We start from the raw sequence: 15,922 nt of genomic DNA, 5'->3' as shown, positions 1-15,922 counted from the left end.
TGTGCGTGTGTGCATGTGTGTGTATATATACACACACGCACACACGCACACACACACACACAAATAAAGGGAAAGATGTAGTAGGCCATAAATCAACCTAATCTTAACTTGGGTTATCTGAAGGTGACTGGAGACATTTAAAGATTTGTGGAACACTGGATGCAAGCTACTACTGGTGATTTTATTTTCTGTATTCTTTCTCCTTCATACCTGTTCTCTTATTCACCAGGGGCTTATCTGCCCAGAAGCTTATCTCCTGGTGTGATTACTAGTTCTTGCCCCAGCTTTCTCTGAACCATACCAACCATTCTCTAGTATGGCTGAGAGAATGTGGGCACTGATTAACCTCTGAGCTAGAGAAATGTCTCTGCAGTGTCTCACAGGCTTGAGGCTTTCCTGGTAAGGGGTTGTAGCGTGTGCTCATGTTCCAAATCTGGGCTGGGGTTGCAGGCCAAAGGAGCAGCAGGAGGCAGTCAGGTGGAGAGTGGGTCAAGTTGCTGGTGGTACCCTATTGCCAAGTCAAACTTCAAATATTATTCCCTCCCATCACCTGGATCTAGGGAAAGCAGAACTCCATGAAGACGATGGGTCCTCATTTTCCTGCCAAAATCTTAGTCGACAAAGAGTGACTGCAGTACAAGGAAGTACAGCATGTTCTTTTAGTAAAGAGTCTAGCGTATTGTAGACTCCTGATAGATATTAAAGAGCACTAATGCTGCTTTGAGCAAAATATGTCCAAAGAATTCAATAGGTGTTTTTATTTGAACAGAAGAAGTCATTGGGTATTCATAAGACTATACAAGCTGGAATATTTTAAAAGCCAGAAATTATACGTGAGAGAGACATGAAAACAGTTTTCAAAAATCTATCTATGTTAACACAGATTATGTTTCTACATCATTAAGGATACATGAAAAATAACATCAGTATCTCCCTCTCTCCCTCTCATATCTCTATCTCATTATGCTTTCATATAACAAGGATAGTACTTTATGCTACTATTTTTTAATGACTTCTTAGAAATAAACTGACAATTCAATAAACAAGTAAAATATATAGTATAGTATATCAGAAGATGATCAGCCCTATGGAAGAAAATAAGAGGGATAGAGAGTGCCACTGGTGGGGTGAAGGTTGCAATTGTACATAGTGTGGAGTCAGGGAAGGTCTTGCTGAGAAGCGAAAATCTGAGCAAAGTACTGAAAGAGGTGAGGGGGAAAAGCCGTGTGAACACCTAAGAGAAGAATGTTGGAGGCTGAAGGGTTATGCATATGCAAAGGCCCTGAGTCAGGGGGCATGCTGTTACCTCTCCAACGTCATCTGCCCATATTCTGCACCTCCCTCACTTTACTCCAACCAAGCAGTGGCCTCCTCGCTGTTGCTCACATAAGTGCTGCTGAATGGGGAATGAGGGAGCAGGAAGGCAGCGCAGACCTGTAGAAGCTCCTCTGAACTGGGCTTCCTCTCAAATTTAAAGACAGCCCAGCATCATATGACTGAGAGGGATGCTGGGCAAACAAACACTCCTCTTGAGCAGCAATGTTCAACAGAACTTTCTGCAATGATGAGAATGTTCTCTATCTGTGCTGTCCAATAAGTAGCTAGTATGACCGAGGAACTGAAATTTTAATTATATTTTATTTTATTTTTTAACACCTTATTGGAGTATAATTGCTTTACAATGGTGTGTTAGTTTCTGCTTTATAACAAAGTGAATCAGTTATACATATACATATGTTCCCATATCTCTTCCCTCTTGTGTCTCCCTCCCTCCCACCCTTCCTATCCCACCCCTCTAGGTGGTCACAAACCACCTAGCTGATCTCCCTGTGCTATGTGGCTACTTCCCACTAGCTAGCTATTTTATGTTTGGTAGTGTATATATGTCCATGCCACTCTCTCACTTTGTCACAGCTTACCCTTCCCCCTCCCCATATCCTCAAGTCCATGCTCTAGTAGTCTTTAGTCTTTATTTTAGTCTTTATAGTAGTCTTTATTTTAGTCTTTATAGTAGTCCATGTCTTTATTCCCATCTTGCCCCTAGATTCTCCATGACCTTCTTTTTTTTTTTCTTCTTAGATTCCATATATATGTGTTAGCATACGGTATTTGTTTTTCTCTTTCTGACTTACTTCACTCTGTATGACAGACTCTAGGTCCATCCACCTCACTACAAATAACTCAATTTCGTTTCTTTTTATATTTTATTTTAATTATTTTAAATTGAAATAGTCAGATGTGGCTAGTGGCTACTATACTAGCCAGCATAATTCTAGAATAAAGGTAGGTCTTGAGAACACAGGAATTTATCACTGATAGACAATTTACTTCTAAGAAAAGAAATACATTTCATTTAATTTGCTGAAGTTCAATTGGTCTAATGAAAATTCTATGATTAAACATGGCAACTGTGATAGCTTTACTTAATTGTCACAAAACATGTATTAACCATTATCTGCCATGTAATTCTTTGGCTACTGTGTGGAAAAAAAACATTGTTATTAGGGTTTCTTATCTCAGCTTTAGTGTTTCCCTGTAGATGACTTACTATTGCTAAAGTAATAGTTAAGAACATTTTTTAAGCTGTTTTTTTAATCAAACTGTGTTTCCTGCTAGCAAGTTTTTTCCTCTCAATTTGATTTGTCTTCAGGTGACACACACACACATGCAGGTTTAAAACTATGAATGAAATACGATGAATAGGATGTGGTATAATTAGCTTTACATTCATGTATTATTAAATAAACAGAATCAAAGTCTGTGATTAGAAGAATGGCTTAAAAGATTTGGGGGGGGGGAACTGGCATTCAAATAGCTTTGGTTTCTACAAAATGGGAAATAGGAGATATACTAATTATTTCAAGAGATGTGCAAGACCCATCTCTAAAAACTATACTGAACTTTATGAAAATATATGGTTTCTAAGAAAACGCATATATATACATATACATATATATATATATATATATATATATATACATACATACACCAAACACATCACTATTAAAGCTAGATAAGAAAACTTCATGTTTTAGAATTTCTATGTTTAAATCAACAGCACCCAGAGACGATGAAAGCTAGGAACTAAAAAATTTATTGCTTTGTTAAAACTCAGTTTACAATTCAAAGGATTTTTTAAATCTCTGAGCTGTTATGAAGCATTATGGGGTTTATAGTGGAAATGAAAACAGAAATAAAAAGATCTGACAAACAGAAAATGCCAAAGATATTTCCAGCAATCTCAACATGGACTCCTTTTTCCTATCACTATTTTTTACCTTATTCCAAGAAAACTGACTTTAACTCATCTGCCTGAAAAGACAACTAGGTTTCCTGGGGCCCCTTTCAAAATGTAAGTGTTTGATAGGCAATTTTATTTGAAAGAAAATTATTTTTATAATTGTTAAAAAGAACAAGAATGTAAACTCTATGAAGGCAGAAATTTTGGATAATCTACAGTATTTGCAGTGCCCAGAATAGTGCCTGCATATAGTATGTACTTAATATTTATTAAATTAAAAATTTGACCATCACCTTTTATTAAAATAACTGGGGCTTCCCTGGTGGCTCAGTGGTTAAGAATCTGCCTGCCAATGCAGGGGACACAGGTTCGAGCCCTGGTCCAGGAAGATCCCACATGCTGTGGAGCAACTAAGCCCGTGCACCACAACTACTGAGCCTGTGCTCTAGAGCCTGTGAGCCACAACTGCTCAGCCCGTGCGCCACAACTACTGAAGCCTGCGCACCTAGAGCCCGTGCTCCACAACATGAGAAGCCACCGCAACGAAGAGCAGCCCCCGCTCGCCGCAACTAGAGAAAGCCTGTGAGCAGCAACAAAGACCCAATGCAGTCAAAAATAAGTAAATAAAATAAATTTTTTTAATTATAAAAAAAATAAGATAACCAATTTGTATTATAACATTAGTGTAGATTTTCATTTTAACTTTGGTAATCTAGAATCATTCCACTTAAAAATTCTTGTTTTACCATCTATGCATACAACAAAACCTTTTTCAAAGCTTATGGTAATTCACAAAATTAGCCAAAGGCTATTCATTACCTTATTCATTATTTCTGTGGTTAAAGAATTCTATGATCCCTTCCAATTCCAAAGTTTATTTATTCTAATAATGACCAAAAACTGAAAAGAAAAAAAATCTGAAACATATTCAAATGGAATGTCACAGAATGTCAAAACAAAATATTATTTAAATTACTAAAGAAATAATTGCATAACAACTGATGGATTGTCCTTGCTATTTCATGGTTTTCTCAAATCTTTTAAAGGGTATTTTCTAGTGCTCTGCCTAGTCTTGTTTTATATTACTGTCAAATCCTTCACTTTCAAAATCAAGTATACTGAGATGTCGTATAATAAACTGCACTATGCTTTTTAAATTTTATACCAAAAGATTTAGCTTATTTTAAAAACAAAATCTAATACACATTGGAAAATACTGAGCTGGAATGTTTGCTAAAATGCTGTTTACTGCAAAAGTCCCAAAGTTTTATCAACTAACACTGAAGTTTAAATTAGAGCTAAACTCAGGAAATTGACCTTCATAATATTTTAACATGATGTTTGGCTTTGTAAGGCGGTTTTCTTCTAAGAAAAGAGGACTTAAATGTCCTTAACTTACAGTCAAATTTCGGTCCCAGATCTGTATGCTTCCATTCTGGCAGGCAGCTGCTATGAGGTTTCCATCTCTACTATATGTACAAGTGGTGGGAATTACTTTTTTACCCTGCATTGTCCGTGGTTTAAACACACTTTTTTGCTTCTTTGGATTTTCAACTTCCCATGTCCTCACAGTCCTAAAAAAGAATACGGAGATCTTCATTTATAAAAAAGAAAGGATTTTAAAATACAAAAAAGTTCACAAAGACTGCTTCACCTTTTAAGCATATAAATCTAATTAATGTTTTTAAATTTTTAGTTAGTATTTAAATATTTTAAATAAAATGTGCATTGTAAAACATTCTACGCTTATAAATGAGATTACCCACTAAAATAAAGTGAACCATCCAAATTGTGTTGTCATGAAATCAAATAGCAAGTGGCAAATTCCACTTTAAATCTGTCAGAGTTCTTAGTTCTGACCCTCTAAAGCAGCAGCTTCCAAACAATTCTGACTATACACTCTGATCAGTAAAACTGTTGAACATAATACACCCCCTACATACACACATTAATTTCTAAATTACATGTGTTAATGTACTGCTATATAACACACACCAGAAAACAAACTGAAAAAAACTGGTCACTAAGAAAGAATGATGTCCTGCTCTAGGGCCCAGGCAAATATCTCATGTCTCTGGGGGAGGCTGACTGCCTCAAGTTTCCACCAAGTAACCACTAATAGCAGTCTAGAGCTGGAGCAGAGACAGAACGAACACCTTCCGGCTCACAGCCCCAGGCAAGGAGTACTGCCACTGAGGGAGGCTAGAATAAAATCTATATGAGAAAAAAAAATACAGAAAAACCAAAGACTATCAACTTCTTTGCAGAAACTACCCAGGCTAAACCACTACAGACCAACAACTCTAAAGTTCTGAAAGAAAAAAAAAGTCAATCTAATATTCTAAAGCCAGAGAAAACATATTTAAAAAGAAGGTGAAATAGAGGCTTTTTCTGATAAACAAAAGCTGAGATAATTCATTTCCATCAGATACGGACTACAAGAAATGTTAAAAGAAATTCTTCACAAAGAACAAATATGACACAAATGGAAATATGAATCTACACTAAGAAATGAAGAGTGCCACATATGGTAAAAACGAGGGTAATGTAAAAGACATTAAATGTAAAACATTTAAAATGTTTAAATCTCCTTAAAAGATAAGTGGCTATACAGCAAAAATAATAACATATTGTGAGGTTTGTAACATATGTTCAAGTAAAAGGTGTGACAGAAATAGCACAAAGGTTGGGAGGGAGGAATGAAAGTATACAGTTTATACTATATTTGAAATGGTAAAATATTATTTGAATAGAGACTTTGCTACATTAAAGATGTATATTACTAACTCTCAAGCAATCGCTAAGACAATTTTTATAATGAAAATATAATAATGGAGAAAAATGGAAACCAAAAATTAATCCGATCAAAAATAGGAAAAGGAGGCAGCTTCAAGATGGCAGAAGAGTAAGACGCGGAGATCACCTTCCTCTCCACAGATACAAAAGAAATACATCTACATGTGGAACAACTCCTACAGAACACCTTACTGAATGCTGGCAGAAGACCTAAGACCTCCCAAAGGCAAGAAACTCCCCCACGTACCTGGGTAGGGCAAAAGAAAAAAAAATAAACAGAGACAAAAGGATAGGGACGGGACCTGCATCAGTGGGAGGGAGCCGTGAAGGAGGAAAGGTTTCCACACACTAGGAAGCCCCTTCGTGGGCGGAGGCTGCGGGTGGCGGAGGGGGAAGCTTCAGAGTCGCAGAGGAGAGTGCAGCCACAGGGGTGCGGAGGGCAAAGCGGAGAGAGTCCTGCACAGAGGATCGGTGCCGACCGGCACTCACCAGCCCGAGAGGCTTGTCTGCTCACCCGCCGGGGCGGGCGGGGCTGGGAGCTGAGGCTCGGGCTTTGGAGGTCGGATACCACAGAGAGGACTGGGGTTGGGGGCGTGAACACAGCCTGACGGGGGCTAGTGCACCACAGCTAGCTGGAAGGGAGTCCGGGAAAAGGTCTGGAACTGCCGAAGAGGCAAGAGACTTTTTCTTCCCTATTTGTTTCCTGGTGCGCTAGGAGAGGGGTTTAAAAGCGCCGCTTAAAGGAGCTCCACAGACGGGCGCGAGCCGCGGCTATCGGCGCAGACCCCAGAGACGGGCATGGGACACTAAGGGTGCTGCTGCGGCCACCAAGAAGCCTGTGTGCAAGCACAGGTCACTATCCCCACCTCCCCTCCCGGGAGCCTGTGCAGCCCGCCACTGCCAGAGTCCCGTGATCCAGGGACAACTTCCCCGGGAGAATGCATGGCGCGCCTGAGGCTGTTGCAAAGTCCAGCTGGCCTCTGCCTCCACAGGCTCGCACCGCAACCGTACCCATCCCTCCCCCCGGCCTGAGTGAGCCAGAGCCCCCGAATCAGCCTGTCCTGTCGGGGCTGGGAACAGATGCTCTCGGGAGACCTACACGCAGAGGCAGGGCCAAATCCAAAGCTGAACCCCAGGACCTGTGCGAACAAAGAAGAGAAAGGGAAATCTCTCCCAGCAGCCTCAGGAGCAGTGGATGAAATCTCCACAGTCAACTTCATGTACCCTGCATCTGTGGAATACCTGAATAGTCAAGAAATCATGCCAAATTGAGGAGTTGGACTTTGGGAGCAAAGATGTATTATTTTTTCCCCTTTTTCTCTTTCTGAGTGTGTAAGCTTCTGTGTGTGATTTTGTCTGTATAGCTTTGCTTTCACCATTTGTCCTACGGTTCTGTCCGTCCATTTCTTTTTTACTTAAAAAATTTTTTTTCTTAATAATTATTTTTTATTTTAATTATTTTATTTTATACTCTTTCTCTCTTTCTTTCTATTTTTTCTCCCTTTTATTCTGAGCCGTGTGGATGAAAGGCTCTTGGAGCTCCAGCCAGGAGTCAGTGCTGTGCCTCTGAGGTGGCAGAGCCAACTTCAGGACACTGGTCCACGAGAGACCTCCCAGCTCCACGTAATATCAAATGGTGAAAATCTCCCACAGATCTCCATCTCAATGCCAATACCCAGCTTCAATCACCAACCAGCAAGCTATAGTGCTTGACACCCCATGCCAAACAACTAGCAACCAGGAACACAGCCCCATCCATTAGCAGAGAGACTGCCTAAAATCATAATAAGTCCACGGACACCGCAAAACACACCACCAGACATGGACCTGCCCACCAGAAAGACAAGATCCAGCCTCATCCACCACAAAACAGGCACTAGTCCCCTCAACCAGGAAGCCTACACAACCCACTGAACCAACCTTAGCCACTGAGGACAGACACCAAAAACAACAGGAACTACAAACCTGTAGCCTGCGAAAACGAGACCCCAAACACAGTAAGTAAAGCAAAATGAGAAGACAGAAAAACACACAGCAGATGAAGGAGCAAGGTAAACACCCACCACACCTAATAAATGAAGAGGAAATAGGCAGTCTAGCTGAAAAAGAATTCAGAAAAATGATAGTAAAGATGATCCAAAATCTTGGAAATAGAATAGACAAAATACAACAAACATTTAACAAGGACCAAGAAAAACTAAAGAGCAAACAAACAATGATGAACAACATAATAAATGAAATTAAAAATTCTCTAGAAGGGAACAATAGCAGAATAACTGAGGCAGAAGAACGGATAAGTGACCTGGAAGATAAAATAGTGGAAATAACTACTGCAGAGCAAAATAAAGAAAAAAGAATGAAAAGAATTGAGGACAGTCTCAGAGACCTCTGGGACAACATTAAATGCACCAACATTAAAATTATAGGGGTCCCAGAAGAAGAAGAGAAAAAGAAAGGGACTGAGAAAATGTTTGAAGAGATTATAGTTGAAAACTTTCCTAATATGGGAAAGGAAATAAGTAATCAAGTCCAGGAAGCACAGAGAGTCCCATACAGGATAATCCAAGGAGAAACATGCCAAAACACATATTAATCAAACTATCAAAAATTAAATACAAAGAAAATATATTAAAAGCAGCAAGGGAAAACCAACAAATAACACACAAGGGAATCCCCATAGGTCAACAGCTGATCTTTCACCAAAAACTCTGCAACCCAGAAGGGAGTGGCAGGACATATTTAAAGTCATGAAGGAGAAAAACCTACAACCAAGATTATTCTACACAGCAAGGATCTCATTCAGATTTGATGGAGAAATTAAAACGTTTACAGACAAGCAAAAGCTGAGAGAGTTCAGCACCACCAAACCAGCTTTACAACAATGCTACAGGAACTTCTCTAGGCAGGAAACACAAGAGAAGGAAAACACCTACAATAACAAACCCAAAACAATTAAGAATATGGGAATAGGGGCTTCCCTGGTGGCGCAGTGGTTGAGAGTCCGACTGCCGATGCAGGGGACATGGGTTCGTGCCCCAGTCCGGGAAGATCCCACATGCCATGGAGCGGCTGGACCCATGAGCCATGGCCGCTGAGTGCCTGCGGGTCCGGAGCCTGTGCTCCGCAACAGGAGAGGCAACAACAGTGAGAGGCCCGCGTACCGCAAAAAAAAAAAAAAAAAGAATATGAGAATAGGAACATACATATCGATAATTACCTTAAATGTAAATGGATTAAATGCTCCAACCAAAAGACACAGACTCGCTGAATGGATACAAAAACAACACCTGTATATATGCTGTATACAGGAGACGCAGTTTAGACGTAGGACACATACAGACTGAAAGTGAGGGGATGGAAAAAGATATTCCATGCAAATGGAAATCAAAGAAAGCTGGAGTAGCATCTCATATCAGACAAAATAGACTTTAAAATAAAGACTATTATAAGAGACAAAGAAGGACACTACATAATGATCAAGGGATCGATCCAAGAAGAAGATATAACAATTGTAAATATTTATGCACCCAACATAGGAGCACCTCAATATATAAGGCAAATACTAACAGCCATAAAGGAGGAAATCGACAGTAACACAATCATAGTAAAGAACTTTAACAACCCACTTTCACCAATGGACAGATCATCCAAAATGAAAATAAATAAGGAAACACAAGCTTTAAATAATCCATTAAACAAGATGGACTTAACTGATATTTATAGGACATTCAATCCAAAAACAACAAAACACACATTCTTCTCAAGTGCTCATGAAACATTCTCCAGGATAGATCATATCATGGGTCACAAATCAAGCCTTGGTAAATTTAAGAAAATTGAAATCGTATCAAGTATCTTTTCCTAGCACAATACTATGAGACTAGGTATCAATTACAGGAAAAGATCTGTAAAAAATACAAGCACATGGAGACTAAACAATACACTACTTAATAACCAAATGATCACTGAGGAAATCACAGACGAAATCAAAAAATACCTAGAAACAAATGACAATGGAGACACGATGACCCAAAACCTATGGGATGCAGCAAAAGCAGTTCTAAGAGGGAAGTTTATAGCAATACAATACTACCTTAAGAAACAGGCAACATCTCAAATAAACAACCTAACCTTTCACCTAAAGCAATTAGAGAAAGAAGAACAAAAAAACCCCAAAGTTAGCAGAAGGAAAGAAATCATGAAGATCAGAAATAAATGAAGGAAACGATAGCAAAGATCAATAAAACTAAAAGCTGGTTCTTTGAGAAGATAAAAAAAATTGATAAACCATTAGCCAGACTCATCAAGAAAAAAAGGGAGAAGACTCAAATCAACAGAATTAGAAATGAAAAAGAAGTAACAATTGACATGGCAGAAATACAAAGGATCACGCGAGATTACTACAAGCAACTCTATGCCAATAAAATGGACAACCTGGAAGAAATGGACAAATTCTTAGAAATACACAACCAGCCAAGACTGAATCAGGAAGAAATAGAAAATATGAACAGACCAATCACAAGCACTGAAATTGAAACTGTGATTAAAAATCTTCCAACAAACAAAAGCCTAGGACCAGATGGCTTCACAGGCGAATTCTGTCAAACATTTAGAAAAGAGCTAACACCTATTCTTCTCAAACTCTTCCAAAATATAGCAGAGGGAGGAACACTCCCAAACTCATTCTACGAGGCCATCATCACCTTGATACCAAAACCAGACAAGGATGTCACAAAGAAAGAAAACTACAGGCCAATATCACTGATGAACACAGATGCAAAAATCCTCAACAAAATACTAGCAAACAGAATCCAACAGCACATTAAAAGGATCATACACCATGATCAAGTGGGATTTATTCCAGGAATGCAAGGATTCTTCAATATACACAAATCAATCAATGTGATAAACCATATTAACACATTGAAGGAGAAAAACCATATGATCATCTCAGTCGATGCAGAGAAAGCTTTTGACAAAATTCAACACCAATTTATGATAAAAAACCTGCAGAAAGCAGGCATAGAGGGAACTTTCCTCAACATAATAAAGGCCATATATGACAAACCCACAGCCAACATCATCCTCAATGGTGAAAAAATGAAACCATTTCCACTATGATCAGGAACAAGACAAGGTTGTCCACTCTCACCACTATTATTCAATATAGTTTTGGAAGTTTTAGCCACAGCAATCAGAGAAGAAAAGGAAATAAAAGGAATCCAAATTGGAAAAGAAGAAGTAAAGCTGTCACTGTTTGCAGATGACATGATACTATACATAGAGAATCCTAAAGATGCTACCAGAAAACTACTAGAGCTAATCAATGAATTTGGAAAAGTAGCAGGATACAAAAGTAATGCACAGAAATCTCTTGCATTCCTATATACTAATGATGAAAAATCTGCAAGTGAAATCAAGAAAACACTTCCATTTCCCATTGCAACATAAAGAATAAAATATCTAGGAATTAACCTGCCAAAGGAGACAAAAGACCTGTATGCAGAAAACTATAAGACACTGATGAAAGAAATTAAAGATGATACAAATAGATGGAGAGATATACCATGCTCTTGGACTGGAAGAATCAACATTGTGAAAACGACTCTACTACCCAAAGCAATCTACAGATTTAATGCAATCCCTATCAAACTACCACTGGCATTTTTCACAGAACTAGAACAAAAATTTCACAGTTTGTATGGAAACACAATAGACCCCGAATAGTCAAAGCAGTCTTGAGAACGAAAAATGGAGCTGGAGGAATCCGGCTCCCTGACTTCAGACTATACTACAAAGCTACAGTAATCAAGACAGTCTGGTACTGGCACAAAAACAGAAATATAGATCAATGAAACAGGATAGAAAGCTCAGAGATAAACCCACACACATATGGTCACCTTATCTTTGATAAAGGAGGCAAAATACACAGTGGAGAAAAGACAGCCTCTTCAATAAGCGGTGCTGGGAAAACTGGACAGGTACATGTAAAAGTATGAAATTAGAACACTCCGTAACACCACACACAAAAATAAACTTAAAGTAGATTAAAGACCTAAATGTAAGGCCAGACACTATCAACCTCTTACAGAAGAACACAGGCAGAATGACATAAATCACAGCGAGATCCTTTTTGACACACCTCCGAGAGAAATGGAAATAAAAACAAAAATAAACAAAATGGGACCTAATGAAACTTCAAAGCTTTTGCACAGCAAAGGAAACCATAAACAAGACCAAAAGACAACCCTCAGCATGGGAGAAAATATTTGCAAATGAAGCAATTGACAAAGGATTAATCTCCAAAATTTATAACCAGCTCATGCAGCTCAATATCAAAAAAAACAAACAACCCAATCCAAAAATGGGCAGAAGACCTAAGTAGACATTTCTCCAAAGAAGATATACAGACTGCCAACAAACACATGAAAGAATGCTCAACATCATTAATCATTAGAGAAATGCAAATCAAAACCACAATGAGATATCATCTCACACCGGTCAGCATGGCCATCATCAAAAAATCTACAAACAATAAATGCTGGAGAGGGTGTGGAGAAAAGGGAACCCTCTTGCACTGTTGGTGGGAATGTAAATTGATACAGCCACTATGGAGAACAGTATGGAGGTTCCTTAAAAAACTAAAAATAGATCTACCATACGACCCAGCAATCCCACTACTGGGCATATACCCTGAGAAAACCAGAATTCAAAAAGAGTCATGTAGCAAAATGTTCATTGCAGCTCTATTTACAATAGCCCAGAGATGGAAACAACCTAAGTGCCCATCATCGGATGAATGGATAAAGAAGATGTGGCACATATATACAATGGAATATTACTCAGCCATAAAAAGAAACAAAATTGAGCTATTTGTAATGAGGTGGATAGACCTAGAGTCTGTCATACAGAGTGAAGTAAGTCAGAAAGAAAAAGACAAATACCGTATGCTAACACATATATATGGAATCTAAGAAAAAAAATGTCATGAAGAACCTAGGGGTAAGACAGGAATAAAGACACAGACCTACTGGAGAATGGACTTGAGGATATGGGGAGGGGGAAGGGTGAGCTGTGACAGGGCGAGAGAGAGGCATGGACATATATACACTAACAAACGTAAGGTAGATAGCTAGTGGGAAGCAGCCGCATGGCACAGGGATATCGGCTCGGTGCTTTGTGACCGCCTGGAGGGGTGGGATAGGGAGGGTGGGAGGGAGGGAGACACAAGAGGGAAGAGATATGGGAACATATGTATATGTATAACTGATTCACTTTGTTATAAAGCAGAAACTAACACACCATTGTAAAGCAATTATACCCCAATAAAGATGTTAAAAAAAAAAAAAGAAAAAAGGGAGAATATTAAATCCAAAGCTAGCAGAAGGAGGGAAATGAGAATACAAATGAATAAAACAGAAAACAGAATACCAGCAGAGAAACCAAAAGCTGGCTATTTGAGAAGATCAATAAAATTAATGAATTTCTAGCTGGAATGATTAAAAAACAGAAATTGGAGACAACATCAAACACCAGTATCTTGAATGAAAGAGAAATATCACTATAGAGTTTAATGACATTGAAAGCATAATAAGGAAATTTTATTAATGAATTTATATAAATAAATTTGATAATTTAGATCAAGTGGACAAATTTCCTTAAAAGACAAACTACCAAAGCTCACTAAATAAAAAATAAATAAGTAGAATATTCCTATATGATTTTAAACTACGTACATAGTTTAAAATTCTCCCACTAAGGATGACTTCACTGTTGAATTCTACCAAACATTTAAGAAAGAAATAATACCTTAAGAAAGAAACGGCTGCCTACTGAATGGGAAAAGATATTTGCAAAGATATATCTCATAAGGGGTTAATATCCAAAACATAGAAAGAACTCATACAACTCAACATCAAAAATCAAACAACCTGACGGGAGGAGATATGGGGATATATGTATATGTATAACTTTGTTATAAAGCAGAAACTAACACACCATTGTAAAGCAATTATACTCCAATAAAGATGTTAAAAAAACAAGTGGGCAGAGGCAGGACAAAGTTCCCCCAGACAAAGAGCAGCCCTCCCCACAACAGTGCTCTTGAGTAGCCCCATGTGGCCCCAGTAGAAAGCCTCTGATAACTTTGACAGATGAAGTTACAACAACAGCAGAGCCCAACGGGAAAAAGAAAGACTCCTCTTCTTTCCCAGCAAGGACTCCTCTTCTTTCCCGCAAGGACTCAGCCAATGAAAAGACATGGACTCTGTTTACTACAGCCTTTCCAACTTCCTTTTGCCCTCTATAAAAGAGTTCTCCTTCCCGTGCCTCTGGGGACTTGCACATGGCTCCATGGTGGCAGATCTTGAACTGCAATTCTCTGCTCATCCCAAATAAACCCATTTTGCTGGAGAAATATCTGACAGTCTGTTTGTTTCAGGTCAACAAGAGGAAGGGAGTTAACAAGATCTGGGGACTCTGGAAGACTCAGAAAGGCAAATTATCCACTTGACACATTTGAATGGACACTAGTTGACACCTCTCAGGCTGACCAGATGCAGGACTATAAAGACCCCCCAAAAACAAGAATAAACTACAGGAGATTTAAAAAAAAATAAGATGGGCAGAGGATCTGAATAGACATTTTTCCAAAGAAGTTTTATACAGATGGCCAATAAACACATGAAAAGATGCTCAAATCACTAATCATTAGGCAAATGCAAAATAAAACCACAATGAGATACCACCTTACACCTGTCAGAATGGCTATTATCAAAAAGACAACAAATAACAAGTGTTGTCAAGGATGTGGAGAAAAAGGAACCCTGTGCACTGTTGGTGGGAATATAAATTGGTGCAGCCACTATGGAAAACAGTATGGAGATTCTTCAAAAAACTGAAAACAGAACTACCATATAATCTAGCAATTCCACTCCTTGGTATTTATCCAAAGAAAAAGAAAACACTAATTTGAAAAGATATATGCACCCCTATGTTCACTGCAGCATGGATATTGATATGGAAGCAACCCAAGTGCCCATCAACAGATGAATGGATAAAGAAGATGTGGTGTGTACACACACACACACACACACATATACACATACATACATACAATGGAACATTACTCAGCCATAAAGAAGAATGAAATCTTGCCATTTGCAACAACATGAATGGACCGGGGGTATTATGCTAAGTGAAATAAGTTAGACAGAGAAAGACAAATACTGTATGATTTCACTTACATGTCAAACTTAAAAAACAAAACAAGTGAACAAACATAACAAAACAGAAACAGAGTCATAGATACAGAGAACAAACAGGTGGTTGCCAGAGGGGAGGAAGTGGGGGTAGGAGAGAAATAGGTGAGGGAGAATAAGAGATATAAACTTCCTAAGTTAGAAAGAGAAAGAAAAAACCCAGAAAAAAACCCAGAAAAAAAGAAAAAATGCTATCACTTATATGTGGAATCTAAAATATGACACAAATGAACTTACCTACAAAACAGAAACAGACTCACAGACACAGAGAACAGACTTGTGGTTGCCAAGGGGTCAGGGGTGTGGGGGAGGGATGGATTGGGGGTTTGGGATTAGGAGATGCAAACTATTGTATAGAGAATGGATAAACAGCAAGGTCCTACTGTATAGCACAGGGAACTATATTCAATATCCTGTGATAAACAATAATGGAGAAATATGAAAAAGAATATATATGTATATGTACAGCAGAATCATTTTGATGTACAGCAGAAATTAACACGTAAATCAACTATACTTCAATAAAATAAATTTAAAAAAATTTTTAAGGATACAAACTTCCAATTGCAAAATAAATGAGTCATAAGTATGAAATGTACAGTCTGGGAATACAGTCAATAATTAC

At 38.4% G+C, this 15,922-nt stretch overlaps 1 protein-coding gene across 3 annotated transcripts in view; it reads right to left on the bottom strand.

Annotated features, from left to right (window-relative positions):
• The window catches only part of WDR70 (WD repeat domain 70), a 307,123-nt gene that overhangs the window by 103,585 nt on the left and 187,616 nt on the right, over positions 1-15,922 (bottom strand). For all 3 annotated transcript variants that reach the window (XM_029216477.1, XM_029216478.1, XM_029216479.1), the window contains one exon: positions 4,641-4,815. In XM_029216477.1, coding sequence (XP_029072310.1) covers positions 4,641-4,815 — 175 coding nt within the window. The remainder of the gene's footprint in view (positions 1-4,640; positions 4,816-15,922) is intronic.

This window comes from Monodon monoceros, unplaced genomic scaffold (genome assembly GCF_005190385.1).
Source record: "Monodon monoceros isolate NGI ecotype Baffin Bay Population unplaced genomic scaffold, NGI_Narwhal_1 Super_Scaffold_12, whole genome shotgun sequence".
NCBI lineage: Eukaryota > Metazoa > Chordata > Mammalia > Artiodactyla > Monodontidae > Monodon > Monodon monoceros.
This window is presented reverse-complemented; position numbering and strand designations above follow the sequence as displayed.